The following is a 24346-nucleotide window of genomic DNA, read 5'->3' as shown; positions in this document are numbered from 1 at the left end:
TGTTGAATAGGTCCTTCTCCCCAAGTAGGCCAAATTTAAAATGAATTTATCCATCAAACCACCTATTCCACGCTCATGACTAAGATATCAACCTGTACAATTCCTTCTTCAATTATATTTGGTTACACATCATTGAGAGCATATTATGAGTTAATGAAGAGGGGATGAATCAATCAATTCAAATTGATTACCTATGCTACCTTCTTTTCGATACTCTAAAATTAATCTTATACATCGGTTGCCTTTGGTTGACTTCCTAGGAGATTTGTTAGAAAACATATGAGTGACGACAAAACACTTGATGATGACCATATTTCACCACTTCGTAATCTACGATTGTATTAAAGATTAAAGAAGGCGTAAAAAATGGTTAAAAAGGGAAGGTTAATGCGTAATCCCAAAATTTTAGTTTAAAATAATAAATATTAGAAATTAAAGTTAAAATGTAGTTTGAAAAATAGAATTTGATAAACCTATAACAATACCAAGTAGCCTAGAATTAGGTGTGTGGTTGAGAAGATGAATAATGAGAAATGAACAATATAGGTATTGGTGGATTTATATATATATATATATATATGTATGATTCATGAACAGCTTGATTCATGGATTTATGGGTTAGCTATGGCCTAAGACAAACTAAGTAGGAGGACAGCAAGATTGTAGTGGTTACAAAATAAATGTATACTTTAATTTTGATTTGTATACCTTATTAATTGGCAATGTAATGTATAGGACGTAATTGAATTAAATTCATCAATGGCCACAAAAACTGACATTTATTCTATCTTTGGTATCTTCGTGAGAGCATAAGCTAAGTTAGAACGCGACACCTCCATTAACGCTTGCCACTCGTGCAACACCACACATATTAATATTAATAAATAATATATAGTTTTATGTAGCTTTAGATTATAGTAAAATATTACATGCATATATTTAGGTTGTGTTAAACTTAAAATATGAAATTCAAATGTAAGATTTGAATGTATCAAAAAAAGGATTTTCTTATAAAAAAAATATTTTTTGTACAATTTGAAGCTAATTTATTGTCACCTATGAACTTAATCCAAACTTTTGTTGTATTCATTGAAATTCCTCTAGATAGTTTAACGTAAAGTTGTCTATGAGAAAATACATTTTTCAGGAAGATATATTCCAACATTAAAAATTGTTTGTCCTTGTGCTTTGTTAATTTTCATTGCAAGATATAAATGAATTGAGAATTGTTTTCACTTGAACTTGAATGGATATCCATTGTCATTTGGTGGGCTTAATGGTATTCATGGAATAAAAACTTGTTTTCCTGCATGATCACTCATTGCTATTTCAACATGTATAATATTTTTACTAGATGATCGACATACCAATCTTGTCCAATTACACAATTCATTTGATGGATCAAAATTTTTCAATAACAACAATGGTAAAAAAATCAAAAAAAGTCTTTTATATAATAGAAAAAAAATGTTACATAAACTTTTCTACTTTTAAGTCTTTAAATTTGTGTTGTTAATTAGAATTAATAAGATATTTAATTTTTAATTAATCTTTAAAATGTAAATGAAAACTATCTGCATTCCAACTTTTCACATTCTAGATATTTTAATTCCACTAAACTTAAATATAATTAATTTAAAAAATAATGGGTAAATGAAAAACTATTTACGTTTTGTGCATATTTTAATTTCACTAAATTTAAATATAATTAATTTAAAAAGTAGTAGAAGATGGTGTATCTTTTATAATTATATACATTAAAAAGTAAAACTAAAAGTGAATTTACCGTAAAACTATTGGATTTGTGGATGCTACGTATTATACTTATTATATTATATATATATATATATATATATATATATATATATATATAATTGAAAAGATGGTTGTTGATAAGTGGATATATATTAGGTCACTATCCTACAATATAATGAGTTTGTCAAAATGAATATGTCAAAATATATTTTTTTCAAAATATTCATCACATTATAATTATAATTACAATTACAATTATTATTATTATTATTATTATTATTATTATTATTATTATGATTATGATTATTTCTTTTATTTTCAAGCATAAATGCGTGACCGCTCGCCTCTCTCTTTCCAAATTTCAAAAGCCTCTCTTTTCGTTTTTATTTAATTAGAACTGGTTATAGATTAGACTTCATAAAATAGCATTAAAGTAGTTAATTACACGTTAATGTTCACTGACACACTTTTACTTTTGTTTTATTTTAGTTTTATTTTTACAGCAAAATTGATCCGTAAAAAAGGAAAAAAAAAAAAAAAAGAGAAAACTTACGGTGTGTTTATCATACACATCTTGACTAAAAAAGATGTAGATCACAATTAAAACTAACATTAACATTCTTGAAGCGGCCGTTTGGCCTAAAGATTATTACTATTTGGGTTGGTTAACCCAGCCCTTGTTTGGAGAAGAGTTATCATAACCCTTGTTTTAGGGTTATCATAATCCTCATTTCTTCTTTCTCCTTCTTCTTAAGTCATCTTCAAATTTTCCATAATCCTCCTTCTCCTCTCTCCTTCTTCTAAATTTTACTCTTTTATTTATCAAATGTCATTTATTTTTAATTAATTTAATGATCTTAAAAAAATATATTATTTTTAAATTTATTTTATTTAGAAAATTAATTTTAATTAAACACTAATTGTAATTAGTTTATATATTTAGTCTTTCTATTTAACATTTTTACTTTTTAAAATTTTACTATTTAATGTCATTTGTTTGTTTTTGTTATTTTACTTTTTCTCACTTTTTTAAATATTTTATTTTAAAACTAGTCTATCTATATCTAAACTATTTCTATCCATTTTTAAAATGACAAATTTTATTAAATTTATAAAAAGAACCAAACAAAATCAAATCAGACCATTTAATATTAAATTAAATATTTTTTAATATAAAAATATTTTAAAAATTATTTAAACTTTATATATAAAGATTCCATTTTGGAAAAAATCAATTTAAGGACGATATTTGATTTAAAATTTATTTCAATTAAATTTTGAATCTAAAGTTTTTACCAAATTATGTTCGTATTTTAAAAAAGATGTGGTCTTTTTCTTTCTTCTTCCTTATTTTTATATCTTTATTAATTCATTATAATTTTTATTTTAAAAGGAAAAATAGTAATTTATTCAACCGTAGTATTACTTAAAAACAATTTAAAATTTCAGGTCGTATTTAAAGAAATTAAAGCAAATTGTTTATTAAAGATTAAATGAATGAGGACATCGATCACTCCGCGTCACGATCACGTCGCAACAATATATATATATATATATGTATGTATGTATGTATATATATATGTATGTATATATATATGTATGTATATATATATGTATGTATATATATATGTATGTATATATATATTGGGTCATTTAAACCCTCCAATATATGCGACCTCATCTAATCAAACGTTAAATTACAGAAACATCAAAAATATGAAAAATCCACATACATACAACTATACAACAATTTCTGCAAGATACCAACAATCACTAATATTATAACATTTAACAAAATCAAAATGTATCAACAACTTGGTACAAAATTTGTTCAACATCATTAATAAAATAAAAATAATAAACTTGTAATCAAAATTACTTAAACATCAACAAGTCTTCAAGTTTGAAACAGGTTCAAGCAACTCATTCGAATTTGTCATCATATATCTTGATGATTGTTTCCTTGCCCCCTATTAACAAATGAATAAAAAAATGTTATTATTACATATAAATATAAAAACTTATAATATCCACTACAAGAAATATGAGTTTCTATGACAGTTGGGTATGGCCAACTTGAGGTTGGAGTGTGAAAATACTATTATAAATACAAAGAAAGCGTGTTTTTGACGGGAAAAGACGAAATTTTTCGGATTTGAAGAATTTATGACAGTTTTTAAGTGTCAAGATTGGCACCTTCTTTTTAATCATTACCTGACTTGACAATTTCAAGTGATTTATATCATCTACTTTAATTTGATTTCACAAGACTTCATTTTTGTTGTTTAGATATAACATTTTGATTGTTTGAATGTAAGAGCAATCAAGGAACAAGGCTGCTAGAGCGAAGCAACCTTACAACCACAGGAGCGGATCCAAGTCGTTCCTTCAACGATAACATGAGCTCACCGTAGAACGCAATCATCCGGTAGACTGTGTCGAGTTATTTCGATAAACACACGCCAATAGGACTGGTGAGTTCATTACACAAGCAACGACGGATGCGCACGTAAGTTTATGAAAACTTTTTATAAAACACCTGTATTGTTCACTTTCTATTTTATTTCTGATAATCTCACAACTTACAACTTGTATTGTGTCGAGTCGAAAGCTGGAACTCTAGTCTCATCCCACTTCAGAAGGTTCTCAACCACTCTCTCGGGACGAGATATGTAGGACTGTTTTAGGTAGATGACCGAGCTACCAAAAAAATCTTGGTTAGGGCCCCAAGTCCAAGTGCTGGAAGAGTTCTGCTTCCAGTTCTTCCTACTTTTATGACCAACAGGCACACTTGGAAGAGGTTAGCGAACTAAAGGCTAGCCTCGAAACCGCTAACTGTCGAATTGAAGAACAACAACTGAAGGAGGAGGAGTGTGACCGAAAAATGACAGAACATGCACAATAAATGGAAGAGACGATGAGAAAGATGATCGAGGATATGAGTCAGGCATAGAGAAAACCGTGAACACTTGGGGTATGTATTTTTAAACATTTAATTTTTTTAAGTTCTCGTTTGTGATATATATCTAAATGTATTTTTATGTAAGTTGTAGGTTTGACATTCTTTATTTTGGTGTCTGCGACTATGTGTTAGGAGATGGGTGTAGTTTTTTTTTCCTTTTAGTGTAATTATTTTGAACGATTTGAACAGTTCAATTGTAATTTTTGTTATACACGTTTTGTAATTTGTTTTATAAATTGAACTTTTTTTAACTTTAATAATTTGTTACAAATTTTGTTTCTGGCCTTCTGAAGCAGAACCGAAAACAATATCTCATGATAAAAAAAGTAAAAAAATAAAATAATAACAAATAAGTTTATCTCGACGTATAAATACATCGGGGTCATGTGTTTCCTCAACGTACGTAGATTACGTTGGGGGAAACTTTTCCCTAACAAAGTGTCGACATTGCCCTTTCCCTGTGCACGTAGATGACGTCGGGCGTAGTCCACTACATACCGATGTTGTCTACGCATCGACATGGTCTGCGTCTGGGATAAGTCTACGCCGACATCGTCCATTGGATGTGTTGGACAAAGCTGCCCCAAGGCACTACTCCCGATGTTCTTGTCGATGGATAAGTCTATGTTGGAAGTACTTTCGTTGTCGCGCTTTACTGTTTTCGCCGACGATTTGTGTCGTCGGGAATACTCCGTATTCTTATAGTGAAACGTTGAGGAAATGGAAAGCTGGCGAGCAACATGAGGGTCGTGACATGTCATAGGGGGATCAGAATTAGTCTTGCTTCTGTTTTTCATTATTTGTTTTTCAGTATTTTTTTCATTTTAAACATTTTATTTAAAATTTTAATCTTTACTTATTTATTTTTATTTTCTTTAAAATTTGTTTAAATCAGTGTAACACCCCAACAAATTTGATTTCCTTTTTATTATTATCTTAAGTGTGGATATGGAAATTTCGAATTTATTTGAGGAACTTGATTATTTTGACCTTGTGATTAATTAAGGTTTAAAGTTATAATTATTTTGAATTGGTTAATAATAGTTTTATTTGAAAAATAAATTTGGTAAAGTTATTTGGTGAATATTAAAGATAGTTGGGTGGAGGAGAGAGAAAATTGATTTGGTTAAAGTTAATGGTGAAATATTATTTGGTAAAAGAAAAAGGAAAAGAAGGGATGTATGTGATTGGTTGGAATTGAGATTTTTGGGGAAAAGGGGTAAAACATTAAATTAAAGCAAATAAAATAAAATAAAAGGTTTTATTTTATTTAAATGGGGCATTGGGAGGTGCAATTAATGCACCATCACCTTCACCAAGAAGAAAAAAACCCTAGCCTTAAAATCCGTCGCTGCCTCTTCCTCCTCCACCAGTTGCCGCCGTCGACGTCGTCACAGAGCAGCCGAGCCGACCAACATCCATCGAAGCCGCCGCCCGCGCCGCCAGCCGCCGAATCCGGAAGCCGTGCGCCGCACCTCGTCGCGTGACCCGATCGCATCTCTGCCCCGCGTCCAAACGAAACACCTGCCGAGCGCCGCGTCTCCTCCACCTGCACGCCGTCGCCCAAGTCGGAAACTCGATCCGTATCACCCCTTTGCGACCCGAGTCACGCCTTCTGTCGCAGCTGATCCACATTCCCGACCCGAACAGAGACGCTGCACCTTTGACCCGAAACCCGACCCGCGCAGCCGTTTCGCGCCGCCACTCGACCCAAACATCAAGCCACGCCCGAGCGTCAAGCCGCACCGCGTGCACCCGCAAGCCAAACCGCGCCTCCCTTCTGCCGCAAGCTGAGCCGCACGCACGCAGCACCTACGCCCGAGCCGAGGCTGTGCCCAAGCTGAGCCGATCCCTGCTTTTCCAGCCGAGCCGCCAAGCCTTTTTGGAGCCACCTAGTTCTTTGGTCCTTTCCCCCACGTGTCCTTGGTAAGTTTGTGGTAAGTTGGTTGGGTTTTTGGCATACCCAACGAAGAGTAATTTTGGTTTTAAATAATTTAATTTTGGGTTAAATTAAATTATTTTTCTGAAAGGGTCGGTTGGACCAAGTGGAGTTGGAACGTGGGATTTCTCGACTTAAAGGGAATTAGTGCAACCTTGATCTTGGGTAAGTTGCTTCGAACGACTCTTGGACTTCTTTTCCATGAAGGTTAGGTTGTTAATTGTTGTTCCTAACCATTTAGGGCCCCGCTGCTTAGAAAGCACATTTTTCTTGCTGTTAGGACTAGTCGACCAAATCTCCAGGTAAGAGATTTCTACTACTAGCTCTACGACTAGAATCATGAGACCGCATACACTTCCAGCTATGCACGTTGAGGACTAGACTGTATAACACATGTAAATTAATGAGAGCATGATGTGACTGATAATATGGTTTGATATGATGGCATGGTATAATGTGATGACGTGGCTTATTATGACTGTATGTTGGATATTGTGATGAGATGTGAGATGATGACTTGACTGATATGATTACATGGTAATGTTATGTATGTGTATGCTATGGTTAGGGGTACCTGTTAGCTTAGCCTATTAGAGTCGTACCTGCATGGGTGTCCTTCGGGATCACCACCTATTTAGGATTGCGTAGTCCGACGGGACGCCAATCTAACATGGATATAGATATGATTCGAGTGATTCGACGGGATCCTCACAGCCCGATTGTCTTAGTGTTTCCTCCGGGTTTGCTACAGACCAGTATGTCCTAGGTGCTCCCTCGGGACACCGAAGACCAGATTTTCGTTCCTACAGGAGCGCATGTTGCACGTGTTCAGGAACGTGCCAGTTATTGGGTACCCTTTTCAGGACTCTAATAGGAAGTTAACAGGTACCTAGTGGGACTAGTAGTGGGTCCCTTACGGAGTATTTTATACTCACTCTCTCCATGTCATGTTTTTCAGGTAGAGGTCGAGGTAGGGGCAAGGGCAAGCTGGCGAGCGACCAGAAGTGACCATGGCGAGCCATAGGGATTTCTGCTTCCGCTTACACCCCGTTTTAAACATTAGTACTTGAGTTTTATTTTTTTTCTTATTTACTATTTCGCACATTACCCTGATTTGGTTTTTTTTTATAAAATTCCGAGGTTTTATTCATTTTAACCAAATTTTATGACTTAAATTATGGTATTTACATTTAGTAATGACTTCAGCTCAGTATAAGGAGTTGAGTCGTTACAATCAGCTACAACACATTTTCGTGGTATTTCACAGATTTTGCTAAATTTTGTTTTATGAACAATTGTTTGAAATTTTTTTTTAATAAAGATTTAGTTTTTCTCTTTTCAAGAAAGTGTCAAAAGTTTTATTCAAGGTAATGATTTCAGTTTAGTATAAAGAGTTAGGTCGTTATAAATTATTGTAGAGATCTAAAAATCGGAATTCATAGAATTCAACAAAGTGATATTCTACCTTCAACAAATTAAGCATCTCTTTTAACGAATAGATTCTATCAAATTCAACAAATTGAACATCTCTTCTCCAACGAATAGAACTCCCCGTCTTTTGACAAATTGAGCACCTCTTCTCCAACGAATAGATTTGCATATTCTTCAACAATTTAAGCATTTTTTTTGAACAAATATATTGTCTCTTCTTCAACAAATTGATTATATCTTCATAATCTACAAAATTGAAGATTGATCTCCTCACATATTTGAAGGCTTCAAAAAGTTGATCGACTCTTCATCATCTATAAACTGAAGATTAATCTTCTCACAAATTTGAAGGCTTAGCTTCAACAAATTGATCGACTTTTCACCATCTACAAATTGAAGATTGATCTGCTAAAAAATTCAAAGGCTTCAACAAGTTGATTGTCTCTTCACTATCTACCAATTGAAAATTGATCTTAAAAAGGATCAACAAGTCACAAAGGCCCGTCCTTAAAGAAAATTAATAAATCCAAAGGTCGATCCCCGTAAAAGATTATTAAGTTCAAAAGTTGATCGACCAACTTAAAGATCGAAAGCATTAGAGAATAAAAATTAAAGACCGTAATACTTATATTACAAATCAATAAAACAAAGTTCATTTTCAAAAGTTAAATTTTCTTTGTAAAAAATCGATGTGAACTGTGTTCGATTTCTGAAAAAAAAAAGAAAAAAAAGAAAAAAAACAATATTACCTTTGCAAAAGAAACAAAAATGCATTTAATATAATGTTACATTTACGTGAAGATTCCATTACAAGTTTATGTCCTTTTAAGTTTCAAAAACATTAATCGATAAACTCCTAAATTTTTAATTTTGACTCTAATAATTTATCTTTAAATTATTTAATTATTTTAAATATCGGTATAAACTTTTAATCTTATATCTAATAAATTTTAAAAAACATATAATGAAAAAATTATTTGTATTACTTCTCTACAAAATAAGAAAAGAAAAATGATGTCAAATTCAACCATAATAATTTTATTTTGTAATTAATAGGTACATTGATTTAAGATGTTGATCAATACCTGATTAGACACAAAAGGTGCTTAAAGCCATGGGAGGATGGGTTATATTACTTCCACATCAACCCCTTGATAATTGAGTTTTATATATATATATATATATATATATATTTTTAGGAAAAGTAAAAAAGTTGTGTTTGTCAAACTGAGTATTTTGGTCACTCAAAAGTCAAAAGTGCTAAACAAAAAAGGGGTCAAAATTGGTGGACTGAAAATCAAGCTTTGTTATGATCCCCCAGTGGGCAATGTGTGTAGCACTAATTAATAATGTGCATTATATCTATATATATATATATATATACTGGTCATCAATTCAGACATTTGAACCATTTTTACCATCTTTTTAGACTTTCTCACACTCTTGTCCCTCCATTATCCTACGCTTTTTCATCTTTTTTATTTTCCTCAATAGTCAATAAAAATATGAAAATTATTGTTTGGAAATTATCCCCAAATGGGTTTGAGCTTAAATATATTATAACCAATTAGCTACGCAATTAATAAGTGCAGTCCACTCAGAAATTAAAGTGAGAATAACCTTTATATTTTAATATTTTCTTCTTCAAATATTTTTGAGATAAAAAAGAGTTGGTATATATGATGTATTCAAATTCTTATATGTAAAAGAGTTAGGAAGCATAAACAGGTAGAGAAGAAGGGGAAGGGGATTTTGCTTAAAACAAATATAATGTTTAAAAGCTAATGACTTTAGTTTTTTTCTTAATTATGGGAATCAAAGTTTGGTTTCTCTTCTTATAAAGATCATCTACTTTCTTATCTTTCTTTTTTTTTCTCTTTCTTTTTTTCTTTTTGAAAGTTTAGGTCTGATGGAATAGTAGTCTAACTTGTGGTAAGTACTTATCAGGTTTTTGTCCTTTATATTATTGATGATGTGTTCCTAATTTTTAAGTTAAACCATGCTTTATTCATTTGAAGAAATTAGAGGGTTCAAACCAAACCTACTCTCCTTGAATTCATAACCATTAGGGATAGTTTAACTACATTCATATTTATTATAGCTATAAGTAAAATTATTAGATTTATGAAATACGAACAATTACGAAAAGCTATACAAGGATATATTGAAATAATCATAGACAATTTGTAATGCCCAGGTCCATAATTCGAAATTCAAATCCAAGACATATCCTCACTCACATGCATTGTAGGAAAATTTCCAGGAGGTCACCCAACATATAATTGCTCCAAGCTAAGCACGTTTAACTTTGAAGTTCTTATAATCGAGCCAAAAAAAAAAAAAAGAAAAAAGGTGCGTTGATATAAGTAGTAATTTTTTTTTAATTCTTTTAAGGTTTTTTTAACCTTACTTTCATGTCATCAGGATCCGACTCATTCAAATTTGACGATATCGATTCATTCATGTCTCCCTCCTAAACTCAACGATTACACAATTACATTAGCTATTTCTTAAATAAGAAATAATATAGTTTTTAATACTAAAACAAAATACCAGTAACCCAGCTTTGTTAACAATGTTGATTGTTTTTAATAATTCTTCAAGAAAAGGTATAGCAGATGATGAAAGAAATGGAAAAACCTCAAACAAATTAAACTGTCTCTCATAATTAGTGTTTGTCCATTGATTCTTGCTATATTAACTGGTATGTGGTATATTATTTAGTTTTATTTGCATGCTTATAAAATAATACCATAATACTACTGTACAAAATGATAAATATAACTTATTTTATTTATTGATATAATATTTATTATTTTTGGTAAGTAAATCCACACAAAAATATAAATAAAAAAAACGGAAAGAGGATAGAAATGGGTAAAGATTGAAGAGGCAGAAGAAGGAAGTAAACCCCAAAAAAGGAAGGACAAAAGGCCAAAAAAAAGAAATGGAAAGGCAAAAGTAGGTGTGAAAATAAGAGGCCAAAAAGAATAGGTTCCTGAGTAGGACGTGCAGGCATTCATCCATAATTTATTCATTCAAAATCTGGTACAAAACAAAACAAAACAAAACAAAACAAAACAAAACCTAAATTATTTATTTATAAAAAAAAAAAAAAATTAGGTAAAGTGTTAGAGTTTTAAGAGATTACATAATTTAGAAGTCAAAGATTTGTGGTATTCTGTGTCGGCAATCTTTGCCTCTCACACCATTCATCCCCTTTTTAGCTCTTCTAGCTACCTCATCACGGTGTCCATTTAATTAACCATTTGTATTTGTATTATTTGATTCAATCATGACATTAAACATCACCCATTTCCCACGTGAAATGATGTGCCAATGCTAATTGATGTCTGTTTCTTTTTAAGCTCAATCTTATTATTTCATAAATTCTTTTCTTTTTATATTTTGCGTTCAAAAAACTTTTATTTATTGATTTGATTTGAGATGTTTGAAGAAAAGGATTATGAGATTTAAAGGATTATTTTGCATTTATGTATCCTATTTTTGGTTTATATAATATGGAGATCCAGTACTTTTTAAATATAAGAAGCAAATAAAAGTGCAAATTTTCTTTGCTTTGATTAAAGAGTTAATTATTAGAGATTCTAAATAAATTGATTGATATTGTCGGTTTGATCGATTTAATTAAATTGAAATACCAAAACAGGCCTACTAACCACGAATTGCATACACCATTATCTTCCAACAACATTAATTATTGTCAAATCAACCTCATTTTGCCATAATAATAATAATAATAATAATAGCAATAGTAACAACAACAAGCTGAACAAATATACATGTGCAACCTATTTATTTCTATGAGCTAGATTAACAAATATTAAAGGAAATAAAGTTTCATCATTTTTATTTTTTTTTATACAAATATTTTGAGACTGTACTCTTCAATTATAATTCTTTAGTTTATCTTTCAACTTCAATATGGTTCGCCTTCAACTTTTGTTTATTTATTTAAATATCAATATGTGTAAGTGAATACCCGAAAATGTAATTAACACTCCTACATGTTTACTGCCACAAACCTTTAACATTTAATAAATAGATCTCTCATTTGTTTTTGAGAATTGTTCCGGGGAAAATGAAAGGAAAATAAAAATTGAATAGGTGGGGTTATCTCATAAATAAAGATTTGACCAAAAATGAAAATGACGGGTTGGTTTATATTAAATACTCATGCATGCACTCTTTCATGCTTCTTTCCTCATCCACCTTCCTCCTCATACAAGTCGTTGCATAATTTAATTATTTTTCATTTTTTGGATTCGAGATCACTTATGTTATACCAATTACAAGCTAAGATGGCTTTGGTTTTCTTTTTTCTTTTTTTTTTTTTTTTATTTCATTATTAATTTAATACGTTAATATGAGTTAGTTTCCCACCCCCTTCTTTTACAAGAAAAATTTAAGATACCAGGCCGTTATGCTTTTTTATTAGACTGACAACAAAAATAACAAAATAAAAGGTTTACTTTACATAAATGACAAATTTTTATTTAAATTAATAAAATATCAAAATAAAAAAAATATGGAAAACTAATGGTGGAATAATGTCCTAAATACCCCTATCTAACTGAAAAAATTGAATCTTAAATACAATTATTCAAGAAACTACAAATACCCTATAATTAAAATCAAACTCCCAACACATAATTAACATATCAAAATCAAACTTTCATCTTGCAGAAACTATTGGAGCTTCCAGCTCATCTCCTTCAAATTTTTCAAAGTCTTTGGATTTTTTTCTTGTTAGCTCCTCTGACCAAAAACTTTGGGATTTTCGTCTTGCTCCTTCTTCCCCCTGATTTCTTCCTCTCTAAACCCTTCTCAAATCACTCCCTCACCATCCTCCAATCCTTCAATCCCAACAACCCATCTCTTGATTTCCTCGATGATCTTGTCGCCGCTGCCGTCGGCTAGTTTTTGGTTTGAAAACATGCTTCAGCACATTTGGGACAAAACCCAGAACTCAAGCTCGTTTACTCCTTCTGGTAAATGAAAGCTTTGAATAGGAAACAAGTCGACGTTGACAAAGAGTAGAAACAGAGGAGGAGAGTACGCATCTTTGGTGGGCAATACGCATCTTTCATGAAGGAGATCGTTGAAAAAGCAAAGTCTAGGAATGTCGTTGTGCCGGAGGAATTTACAATTGAGAGTAGGTTGATTAGAGAGAACCTCTACCAATTCGCGCAGGATTTGAAAATTCGATTTTATATAGATCTCGTCCCACTTCGAACTTTTCAGACATTGTCTTTCAAATCGGTAAAATTCATGGAAGGAGAGAAGTCGATGATTCTCTTAAGAATAAGATTCAATTAATTACAAAAATACCATTGAGGCATATTTAAGGTCATTTAATAAATTGTTTAAAATATAACAAACCCCACAATCTTGTAGATATATTTGCATCATTTTAGGGATAATGTATAAAATTTGAATTCAAAGGAACAATTGCATATTATGTATTATTTATAAAATTATTTTAAATCAACAAAATTTAGGAATGAAAATGTTGTAAATGAAGTTTGTTGTTTTAGCATTATTTTAGGGATGATAATCTAACTCAAATTTAAGTTTGGTATCTTTACCATAATTTTAGGGATTCAAACTAACTACTTAAAATTAAAGCGTAAAAATTAGATTTAAAAATAAGGTTAAAAATTGAGATTAAAACTAACTATTTTAGGAAGAGATATATATTTTTGAACTCAAAAGGTTAATAAATATCAATTATGTATTATGTATAATCACTACAAGAAATTTGGTCTACTATGACAGTTCATTTATCCAAAATTAAAAGGAAATTAGAAAAAACTGTCATAAAAGGTTAAAATGCGCGTTTTTGGCGGGAAAAGGCAGAATTTTTTGGATTTGAAGAATTTATGACAGTTAAAAACTGTCATAAATCTATGACAAATTTTAACTGTCATTAAATATAAATAATAAAATATATTATTAATTATATATTTTCTTATCTCCTTTCTCTCTGCATCTCCACGAAAGAGCTCCAAAAACCCCAATCTCAATCCTTTTTCGTGACAGTTATTTACCGTCATAAAAGATTCTAGGTTTTATTAAAATAATTTATTAAAATAAAAATCCCCAAATCTATTAAATTAATTGATTAAAAATTAGAAATCCCTAATTTTTCAATCTCTTCCATTTGCAGCCGCTTCTTCCTCAACATATCATCTCCTTCCCAAACTAATCGCCTTCTTCGACGTCCGGCGTCCAATTCTTCCGCCCCGATATTCTTTCTCCACGTCCGATTTTCTTGCGCCCAGTTTATCTTCCTGCCTGATATTCTTCCGCCCCAATTTGCTGTCTGCCCCGATTTGCCATCGCCCACATTCGATTTCTCTTCTGCCTGTGGTTGGACGGACTTCCGCCGACCGTCCGTCTTCTGCTGACCGTGTGTCTTCCGCCGACGGTTCAACGTCGGCCAACTGTTTCGCCTCCTCCCACGCATCAACGTCCGCCCAATCTTCTGCCAACAACCGGTGAGTTCTCAACCCTTCCCACCCTATCTCACTAATCGAGTCATTTGGTAAATTTTCAAAGCAATTTTAGTTGATTAAAGCTGTAGTTTCTAAGAGGGATTAGAGGGGAAAGGGCTTAAGAGGGATTCGCTTGATTATTGTGTTTTTAATTTTTAACTTTTAAAGTGTTGTTTCTGTCTCTAGATTTAGTCTTTGGTGTAAATCTTCTGTGTTTTGATTTGCTGTCCCATGAGTATATTGTAGGTCACATGTATATGGGGCTCAACGATCTGTTTGCTAAATGAATTATCTCTATCTAAATGTGTTGCCTTCAAATGGTATTAATAATTATTATTTGGTTATTGCTCTAGTGAACTCGTAAGTTCAATTCTCTCTTACCTTTTCTTGAGTGACTAATTTTAATAATATGAGTCAAGTTTTAGTTGACAATCTCTGACCTTCTACTATATTTGCTGTCGGTGTATCAAGATTTGGACTATTATTGCTTGAAGTTATGAAAGTAAGTTAGCTTGCGTTAGATTCATTGGTCTTGTAATCTGTTATTAGAATTTTGTCATAGTAAATGTCCTGTGTATTTCAGGTATTGGGCTGGACAGTCACTTGTTAGAAATTTTCATTGATATATCTAACGAAAGTTTAAGTTTAGAATGTGAAATTTTGGATGCATTATGTGTATACGATTTTCTTGACTTCCACAGGAATTTTAGGTATTTTGCATTGCCACATTGTTATACCAAACATGTGCTTTTCTTCTGTTTCACCTACACAAACACAATTTTTGCAATTTCTGACACCCATAAAAAAAAGAGTATAGATAAATCTCAAAAAATACATCGCTAGAAAGAGGAACATAAAATTGCACATTGCATTTGCAAGTGGGTATTGTGTTAGGAAGATAGTGTAAGAAAGCTTGAGTTACTCTCAATATAAGCAGCATCTCTAGAAATGAATATACACTATTCATTTGAACTTCAGAATTTTATCTGTATTCAAAGATGAAACAGGCAATCTTCAAGCCTCTAGAGTTTCTGGTGTTCATATTGGCAATTGCATCCTTTTTTAGGCAAGGTAAAGCCAAGTTCTGTTCTAACAGTCTAATTTACTCTCTAATTTACAATTGTCAAGTATCTTTTTCAGTACACAAGCAGCATTTCTTTGAACGGGGCAATTTTCTAAATTACGACTTTGTCTGTTTCCAAGGATGAATTTTGTTTAGCTCGTTCATGTTTCCACTGCTCGGATCTAGGGGTTTTCTACTGGGTGTTTTCAATTTTGTTAATGAAGTTTTGGGTTTCTGATAACTTTATATCTCCTCCAAGAAGGTATGTTTTAGAATTGTCATATGTTATTTAATTTCTTTCATTGATTTTCTCAATGCTTTTGGTTTGACCTTTCAGTATGATCTATAATGGTTGGTGATTGTGAATTTGAATTCCAGTATAGGTATCTAGTTGGCCTGCTGCAATTGTTCACCGAAGAATTTGATAATGTGCATTGGGATTGTTGGTAATGACAATTTTCATCAAATAAGTATGGATTTGTTAGTACTAACTAGGTCTGTTGTTTTTATATTGGGATGAATTAATTTTCATCAAATAAGTATGGATTCGTTAGTTTGGATTATGTGCATTGGGATTATTTAGCATTATCTAATTTCTCATGTATCATCTGGATTGACTTAATCTCTCGCTGAATGTACCTTTTTTTATGACTTTAATGTTCTTCCAGGTCGGTTATTTTTATATTGCTTAGTTAGATCACCAAATGCAAGCACATACTACTTCATGTTGTATTCTCTATATCTTTTCTCTATTTTCTCTGCAAAGAAAATGGATTGTCTATCCTTTTGTAGTGATATTTAAAATGAGGTTTTGCTTGATGCTGATGAAGAAGAGAAGGAAAGTATTCTTTTTAGACATAGTGAGAAGCTAGCCATTTCCTCCATTTTTGTAAGTGAAAGAGTTACACTTAGCAAATTCCAAAATAAAAAACAAGTTTTTAAAAACTATTTTTCTTTGGCTTCAAGAACTTAGTGTATTTGGCCATTTTTGCTTCTGCAGTTGATAGAAAAAGATCCAAGTAGGACTGTTTCTCTATTTGGGCGGTGATAAATGTCGGTGATCGAGTGGATAGTGCACTGAAAGACATGGCTGTAGTGATGAAGCAGCTGGACAGCTCTGATGAAGCGATTGAGGCTATCAAATCCTTTTCTTTAAACGATCTTTTCCTTTCGTAGATTCAATTTCTTTTATGTTGGGATGGTTATCTTAGGACTTGATAGTTTGGCATAGAAATTTTTTGTAGTCGATAATATTGTTGAATTCTAGTCGAAAAGCTTGTTTGCTGGGCGTAAAGGAAAATCTTATATTAATCTTCTTCAGGTAAGTGTACTTTAAGAGATGTTATTCAACTTATGTATTGGACTATAAAGTTGAACAAGGAGAATTAGTTCTAAATTGTGTTGGTGATATGTAAATTATTCTAAATTAGTTCTAATGATATGTAGATTTACCCTTTTATTATTTTCCTGTTTAGTTGGTTCAAGATACTTGAAAAACCCTGAAGTGCTTGACAAAGTAGGAATAGGAATAAAGCCTCCTCATGGAGTTCTTTCGAAAGGACCTCCTCGCTATGGTAAGGTTAGTTTCACTCCTTCTAGATCTGGAAATATTTGAGCTGTAAAATATTTCATTTACACAAGTAAAATATTTTATGGATGTGACTAATGGTTAAAAGTGCCCAACTATTGTGCTGATTTACTGCAGTGCTAATTTTCTGTTGTTTTACATCAAAGGGTTGGCTTTAAATGGATTTTAAACCGATCATTGTTGGCGTTTTTGTGCTTTGTATTGATAATATAATAGAGAGCTCATAGATAGTATACTCAGTAGAATATGATCTGATGAATCCTGGCATGCCTTAGAAAACTAGTATTTAGTTCTAGTGGTCTGTCTTTATTCGGTTCTTCAACCATTGAAATGATGATTGCACCGAATTTATAGTTAATAGTGACAAGCATGTGGTCATGTTCATGTTTCAGTTTCAATGTGTTGCCATACCGTTGTATACTTGGGGAGACTTTTTTGTTTTAGCTATTATGAAATGGAGTTCTCTTCTAAGCATTAGTCCATGCCGAGGAATTTATCGACTTAAAACTGAACAATCAGTTTTTTGCCTTGTTTGCCACACGACACAAGAAATACTGTTCAGGTAGAAACTAGGAAGTTCTTTTCCTTTTTATCATTTAAATGACTAAATGTAGGGATGTATATTATCGTTTCTTTGTCTTGTTATTTTCCACTTTTTGTATCTCCTGGCGTCTTACAAAGAGAGAAAGATCATATTTAAGATAGTCATATTTAAGATGCATATATGTAAGACTTTCCATTTGAATACCCTCTACATTTCCAATACCAAGCTTAGAAATTATAGAAAAGAATAATTTACTGCCAAGCTTAGAAGTTACTATTGTTGAAGTGTGTATGTGTTGTGTTGTTGAAGTGAATGTGCTGTATTGTTGAATCAATTTTGTTTCCTTTTATTTTCTTACTAGGTTTTGCCAGAATCTATTGGAGCAACGAAGTCATATTTGCAGCAATTCATTGATGTATAGGCATTTTTGTAGGTTTGGTAGGAAAATTTCTGGTTTAAATGTAGTTATTTAGATAGCTTGTTCGTAATAAACCATATATGTACCAATACTTAAAGCGATATTATAAAGTGTATATTTCTTTATATTAAAGCGTCCATCGTTTCTTTCCATATGTGATCATATTCGTCTGTGTAATGATATGTGTAATGGCAGGGCAACGTGAAAACAGTATTCAATAAAAAATAGTGTAAGAAAAACAATGACTAAAAAGAAAATTATGACATTTAAATGTAAAAAAAACTGTCATCGAAAAAGTAATATTGACAGTTAATTAATGTCATGGAAAGTGAAATGATGACAGTTAATAAGTGTCATAAAAGATAAATAATGACATTTAATATCTGTCATACAATATTAACAATGACAGTTATTTGCTGTCATAAAATGTAAACAATGACAGTTATCCGGTGTCATAAAATATAAACAATGATAGCTATTAACTGTCATCGAAAATAAATAATGACAGTTATACTCTGTCATAAGATATTGAATTCGTGACATTTATTCTATGTCATGAAAAACCACATTTCGTGACAGTTTTGGAGAACTGTCATAAAATACTTTTCATGACTGCCGCATCAATGACTGCAAAAAACTGTCACGAAAGCTTTTAATGACAGCATTTAATTGTCATCGTAGGCCATTTTTCTACTAGTGAATTTATGTCTATTTTTTGATAAATAGTTTGAAGAATAAAAAATGTGAAATAGTTGAATTTATCCTTGTGTTATTTTAGGGATATGAGGTAAAATTTGAATTCAAATTGACGATTTTAGGGGATGATATAAATTGTAGATTCAAATTGTTATTAAAAATTTTGTAATATATATCATTTAATAAATTTTTGATAAATAATATGAAATATAAAAATTATGAATTAATTGATTTAAATCCTAATAATTAGGGGTGTTGAAACTAAAGCCATATCTTTAGGATGTTGGTGAAATCTTCTGCTGCAACGAGAAAATATTTTTTGGTTTAGTTAAGATTTACCAAAAGTGAATGTGTTTACAAATATACTATACTCTGTGATATTTTGTTTGTTTTTTGACCTATACAAATACACTCTATTCATCTGTAAGGAATTACCCTTTGTAAAAGGTATGTTCAGTAAAAAAAATTGAAAAAGAAAATATCCAACACACGGTTTTGCCATATCTTTAAGGATTGTAACTAATGACATATTTTTAGGGATTGTAGGTACAATATACTATTTTTTTTTTTTATTTAGTTAATTTTGTCATAAATCAAAATAATATAACAGTTTGCTATTTTTCTTTTTTCTATCCTTATATTTGCTATTTCCAGGAATTCCCCTTTTTTATTTTTTTTAATTGTCTTCCTCTCGTCCAAACAATGACCAACAGAATTAATTTTATGGAAAGATTTTATCCACACGAAAGCTTTTGTTTCCAAAACATCGTTTTGAAAGGATTTTTGTTTAAACAACTTCTTTAAGAACTGGAACAAAAACAAAAGCCAATCATAGCAAATGAAAACAAAAACTTTTGGAACAACTACACAAAAATGGCAGCAAAAATCAAAACAATAACGACAAATAAAACTTTAAGCATAAGCTTGTAAATAGTTGAGTCCTTGTCCCATATTCCACTCTCTTTAAGATGTTTTGTAGCTCTACTTATTGTGCAAGCAGTTCAAAAAATTGCCAAGGTGCCCCTATGATAAAACAACTCAGATCTTGTTTGTCTTAATCAAATTTGCATTGAAAATCGATCCAAATACTACTACCTTCTAATTGCGCTTGAAAAATAGAGTAAAACAAAAGAACTCGAAAACATAATAAAATGAAAAAGAAGGTAATTCTAGTATTACACATTTGGAAAGTAGGCCAGAAGAACTTTTATAGGATTTGGTTCACAAAACCGTTCACAAGAAACCAAAGAATAATTAATTAAGGAAAAACATATGGGTGAAAAATGTGGAAATATCATCCCTCACCTCTTTAAAACATTGGTACCCCTCCAGGTCCAAAACCATAACTTAAGGTAGGGGTTTATAAATTAAAGGAGCTTCCACTTACAAATCTAAGTAATGTCACTACAAGAAATAGTGGGTCTCCCAACACATAAAAGCGTCGCCATATATACCAAAATACATCGAGAAAAGATGTCCCAACATTGAAATGAAGGGCGTCGGGAATTACTTACCATGTACAATTTTGTTTTATCCTATGATACTTTTTTTAGTTCTGATTTGATTTAAATTCAATAAAGTTTTCAAACAGAACAAACACAAAATTAATAAATGCATTGAAATACCTAATTATCATTTATAAAATTAGAACATAATTCCAACAAAAAAAGTGTCTTACTATTCGAACAAGTACAGATTGTTTGTTTAAAAAAATTACACAAAAAATAAAAAAAGAACATTTTGTCCATCTCATCGCCCCAAATGTCATCTTCGAACAAGTTGATACCTACAATGATTTGACCTCACCAAGAAGAATTGATGTCATTGCTCACTTGAGGAAATTGGCAATTGATTTGACCTCGTCGCCCAAATCCGAATACAAGATAAGGATATGGCATAGACACTTGGTGTTTTAGTATTGCACCACTCCTCACCGCCGACAGAAGTAATCATTCCCACATAGAAAACTTCACCAGAAAGGCCTATAAATAGAGAAATTACGGTCATTTTGGAATTGTTTTTCATCCTAAGCTCCCTTAAGAGAAAAGTTAGAATATTTCTGAGGAGTTCAGAGATTCAAGACATGACAGCATCCGACAGAGAGTGCAAGAAAATACAAGAAAACTCTTTCGGTAAAAAATAGGTGGATGAGCTAGTTGATCGTGATTGTGAGTGATTCCTCTTACCCAAATGTTTTCCCATAATATAAAAAGGATTTCTAAAAGTGCGTTTAAAATCCTTTATATAAGCATATTCTTTTGAAACCATAAAGCACATGATCTTTTATGACTCTTAGAATGTCTGAGTCTATTATGAAAACAAGAGAAGTATTTTTAGTAGAATGAGTGTTTTGAAAGCATTTTTCTGAGTCTTTTATTGCATGTTGGAAATGTCATTATTAGACTTATCATTAGAAATAATGATTTCTAAAGAATGTGTGAATTTGCTACAGTGGAAATAAGATGATCCTTGTACCTTAAGCAACATTACACCTTATCCTTGTTGTGTGATCTTGAATAGAATGCTCTATGCATTTTGTGTGATCTTGAATGGGATGTCTCATACTTGTGTGATCTAGTATGAGATGCCCTTTGCTTGTTATGTAATCTGGCATTGGAAAACGAATTATGCGTGATGGAATTGATGGGACTAGCTGAATGCATTGAGACTACTCTACATAGTGCAACTCAGCAAAAGAGTGTGGTAAACGCTTTAACTGAGGAAAGGTACAAAGATGTAATTAACTATAAAAAATAATTTTGTATGACGATGATACGATGAGTCGAATAAACGTGTTATATGCGAAGTGAACTTCATGCATGAGTCATGAATGATCTCCATGTAATTTGTAAATGTTGACAATGGGATTTGGTTAGTGTTGAGTTGCCTAAAGCATTGAAATGATTGGTTTTAGACTTACTGATTTACTATTACAACTCACACGATTTGTATCGCATGATTTGGCGAAATAACTTATAATGCTTTAAGGTAAAATTTTGATACATCAAAAGTGTTGATAAAAAGATCTCACTCACTGGACGTTTTTTGTCTAACCTTTCAAATGTTTGTTTTATCCCCCCCCCCCCCCAGGTAGCAAAGGACATCTAGTGTTGAGCTTGCAACCTTGATCGCCTATTGTGACCCTTTTGAACGCATCACCTGGTAGTGGTCACTGTCAACTCGCATAGCATATAGTAACTAGTTGGGAAAAGTTCAAGTGTTGTGTTAAGTGATGTTAAATGGTCTTGTAATGAAAATCGTGTAATGTATTGAATGTACTCTGTCATCGAATTATTAATGAAGTTTATGTCTTTCAGTCGCTCACTTTCTGTGTTGAATTTCTTGTATTGTCCTTAATTCCCTCACTAGGCATTCAACGTGTTCTTCGCGGTGAACCTCGTGTAGAATGTTTAGATGATCACATCTCAACTTCATAGCATATAACATTTTGGAGCGAGGTGTAATAAGTTGGTATTAGAGCATAAGTTCTTAGGAAGAATCTTGATGAGAGTCATGCACATAGGGTCATGCTAGTATGGAAATCTAATGTATTGATGTGTTATAGGAATTATGAAACCTCGAGGAAGGCCAAGGTGAGTCAGGCAAGTAACAACAAATGTTCTAGCTATAGAGAGTACCAATAGAGCGCAAGTATCTGATGAAATATTTAGCAACCCATAAGAGACAAGGGGTGAGGGGGGAAGATCGCTTTCCTCCGAAATTAGATATAAGGTTCATCATTGAGAGGTTAAAGGCATTGCGGGCAACAACCTTCATAGGAACCATTAATCCGGTTGATGTAAAAAAATGGTTAAGTTGTCACACCCTGCCCCAACTGCCACTCTATGCGACCAAATAGGGACGTGCTGCCTAAACACCCATCGCGTACCTCTCCATGAGATGACACGTTGAACGCCTAGTAAGTAGAATAACTTCTTAAACTTGTCTCATCGCAAAGTCCTTACTTCATACTTTAAAGGCCTTTATTGTATCAAAATAACAACTTTTAGACTTAGTTCAATTGCCTAGTCCTCAACACTTAGCTCAAATTAACTTTTCAACTACTAGACGATAAACACGATTGATAATGTAGCGAAAAAATGTAACTTCTTCTCTTTATTAACTCAACACTTTACATCCAATTACAAAAAGAAATTCAAGCTTAAAGATTACAACAAAACTTAAGACTTAGACTTTTAAACTCTTCATGCTTGGCCCAGCTCTTTCACTCATCGTCTTTAGTCTCATAGAACTGTGATGCATCACTCGACCTCTCTTCAAAATTGAGCTGCAGCCCTCAGCATTCATGAGTATAAAAATTACCTACAAACTCTTCAAACGCAAGATAGAATGACACAACTTGCCCACAGCACAAGTTTACATAACAACCCACCTTACCTTTTTTTTAATTGGCTTCTACGCCTAAAATCCATTATTTACTTAGCTCTAACGCCTGACAACCTGAGAAGGAAAAACTAAAATGTAAGTTAAAGACTTAGTGAGTGACGAGTTTAGGAAATACCTTTTGGGAATACAGCATTTTCAATAATAACAGCAATCTTATTTTCAGAATCATAAATTCTCATCGCATCGAATCATAATCGCAACAATCACAATAAACTCCACGTGTTTCATTTATCAAGATAATCACCACTTAACGTTGGGACTTGGAATTCTCTCATCCTCATCTAATCACATTAACTTGAAATTCACTTCATCAGTGTCTCATCTCCTAGACTTGGGATTCACTTTCACCAGTGTCTCGCAATAGACCTAGGATTCACTTTCACCAGCATTTACCTGCTTAGACCTGGGATTCACTTCTATCAGCGTCTCGCGTTAAACCTGGTATTTTCACCAGCATCTTGTGATAGGTCATACCACACCACACATTATACAATCATCATGATCAATAATCAAAGAGTATTAACTCAAAAGCTTTTCATACTACACATCGTAGCACATTAGTAACAGTTTTAAGCAATAATCATCAAATATAAGATTATAAAAATTACAATCATTCACAAGACATTTCTTTCATTAAAAGATCATTCATTTATTTACAAGGATCACACACAAATACTTAGCATCAATTCTTTCCCTTTTTTACTTTCTACTTTCTCTTCTTGCCTAGTGATTTTCCTCAACCGGCCTTTCAACACTCAACACTTTCTCTTACAAAGTATCAAAACGTTTAGCATATTCTGCCCTTTTCTTTCGGTATTGTTGGTCTTATTTATTAGGGGTGTAAGAATAACCCGAGTAACCTGATAATTCGGACTACCCAACCCATATTATATGGGTTGGGTTGGGTTGAAAATTTTGATTTTTTCGGGTTGGGTCGGGTGTTGGGTTGGAGTGTTGAAAAAATTCGGGTCAACCCAACCCGACCCAAATTAATATAATATAATATAATATAATATAATATAATA

At 32.1% G+C, this 24346-nt stretch overlaps 1 protein-coding gene across 38 annotated transcripts; it reads left to right on the top strand.

The window, feature by feature from the left end:
- The first annotated feature begins 14239 nt into the window (after positions 1 to 14239).
- Positions 14240 to 18368, top strand: LOC127150354 (uncharacterized). 38 transcript variants are annotated; one of them, XR_007822675.1, is made up of 7 exons: positions 14242 to 14608; positions 14852 to 15676; positions 15809 to 15930; positions 16052 to 16557; positions 16669 to 16989; positions 17144 to 17242; positions 18162 to 18368. XR_007822675.1 is itself a non-coding variant. In XM_051088051.1 (6 exons), exons 3-6 carry the CDS (start codon positions 16096 to 16098, stop codon positions 18271 to 18273), a joined length of 405 nt encoding a protein of 134 aa, XP_050944008.1. In that variant the 5' UTR covers positions 14240 to 14608; positions 14852 to 15930; positions 16052 to 16095; the 3' UTR covers positions 18274 to 18368. The 38 variants fall into 38 exon arrangements, 2 of the variants coding, with proteins under 2 accessions (XP_050944008.1, XP_050944007.1); XR_007822676.1 differs by having other exon boundaries at positions 16047 to 16114; positions 16461 to 16557; positions 16669 to 17247; XR_007822679.1 differs by having other exon boundaries at positions 14243 to 14608; positions 15613 to 15676; positions 16047 to 16114; positions 16461 to 16557; positions 16669 to 17247.
- The last annotated feature ends 5978 nt before the right edge of the window (positions 18369 to 24346 follow it).

This window comes from Cucumis melo, chromosome 7, assembly GCF_025177605.1.
Source record: "Cucumis melo cultivar AY chromosome 7, USDA_Cmelo_AY_1.0, whole genome shotgun sequence".
NCBI classification, from domain to species: domain Eukaryota; kingdom Viridiplantae; phylum Streptophyta; class Magnoliopsida; order Cucurbitales; family Cucurbitaceae; genus Cucumis; species Cucumis melo.
The sequence above is the reverse complement of the archived record's forward strand: the minus strand, read 5'-3'. Positions and strand labels throughout refer to the sequence as shown.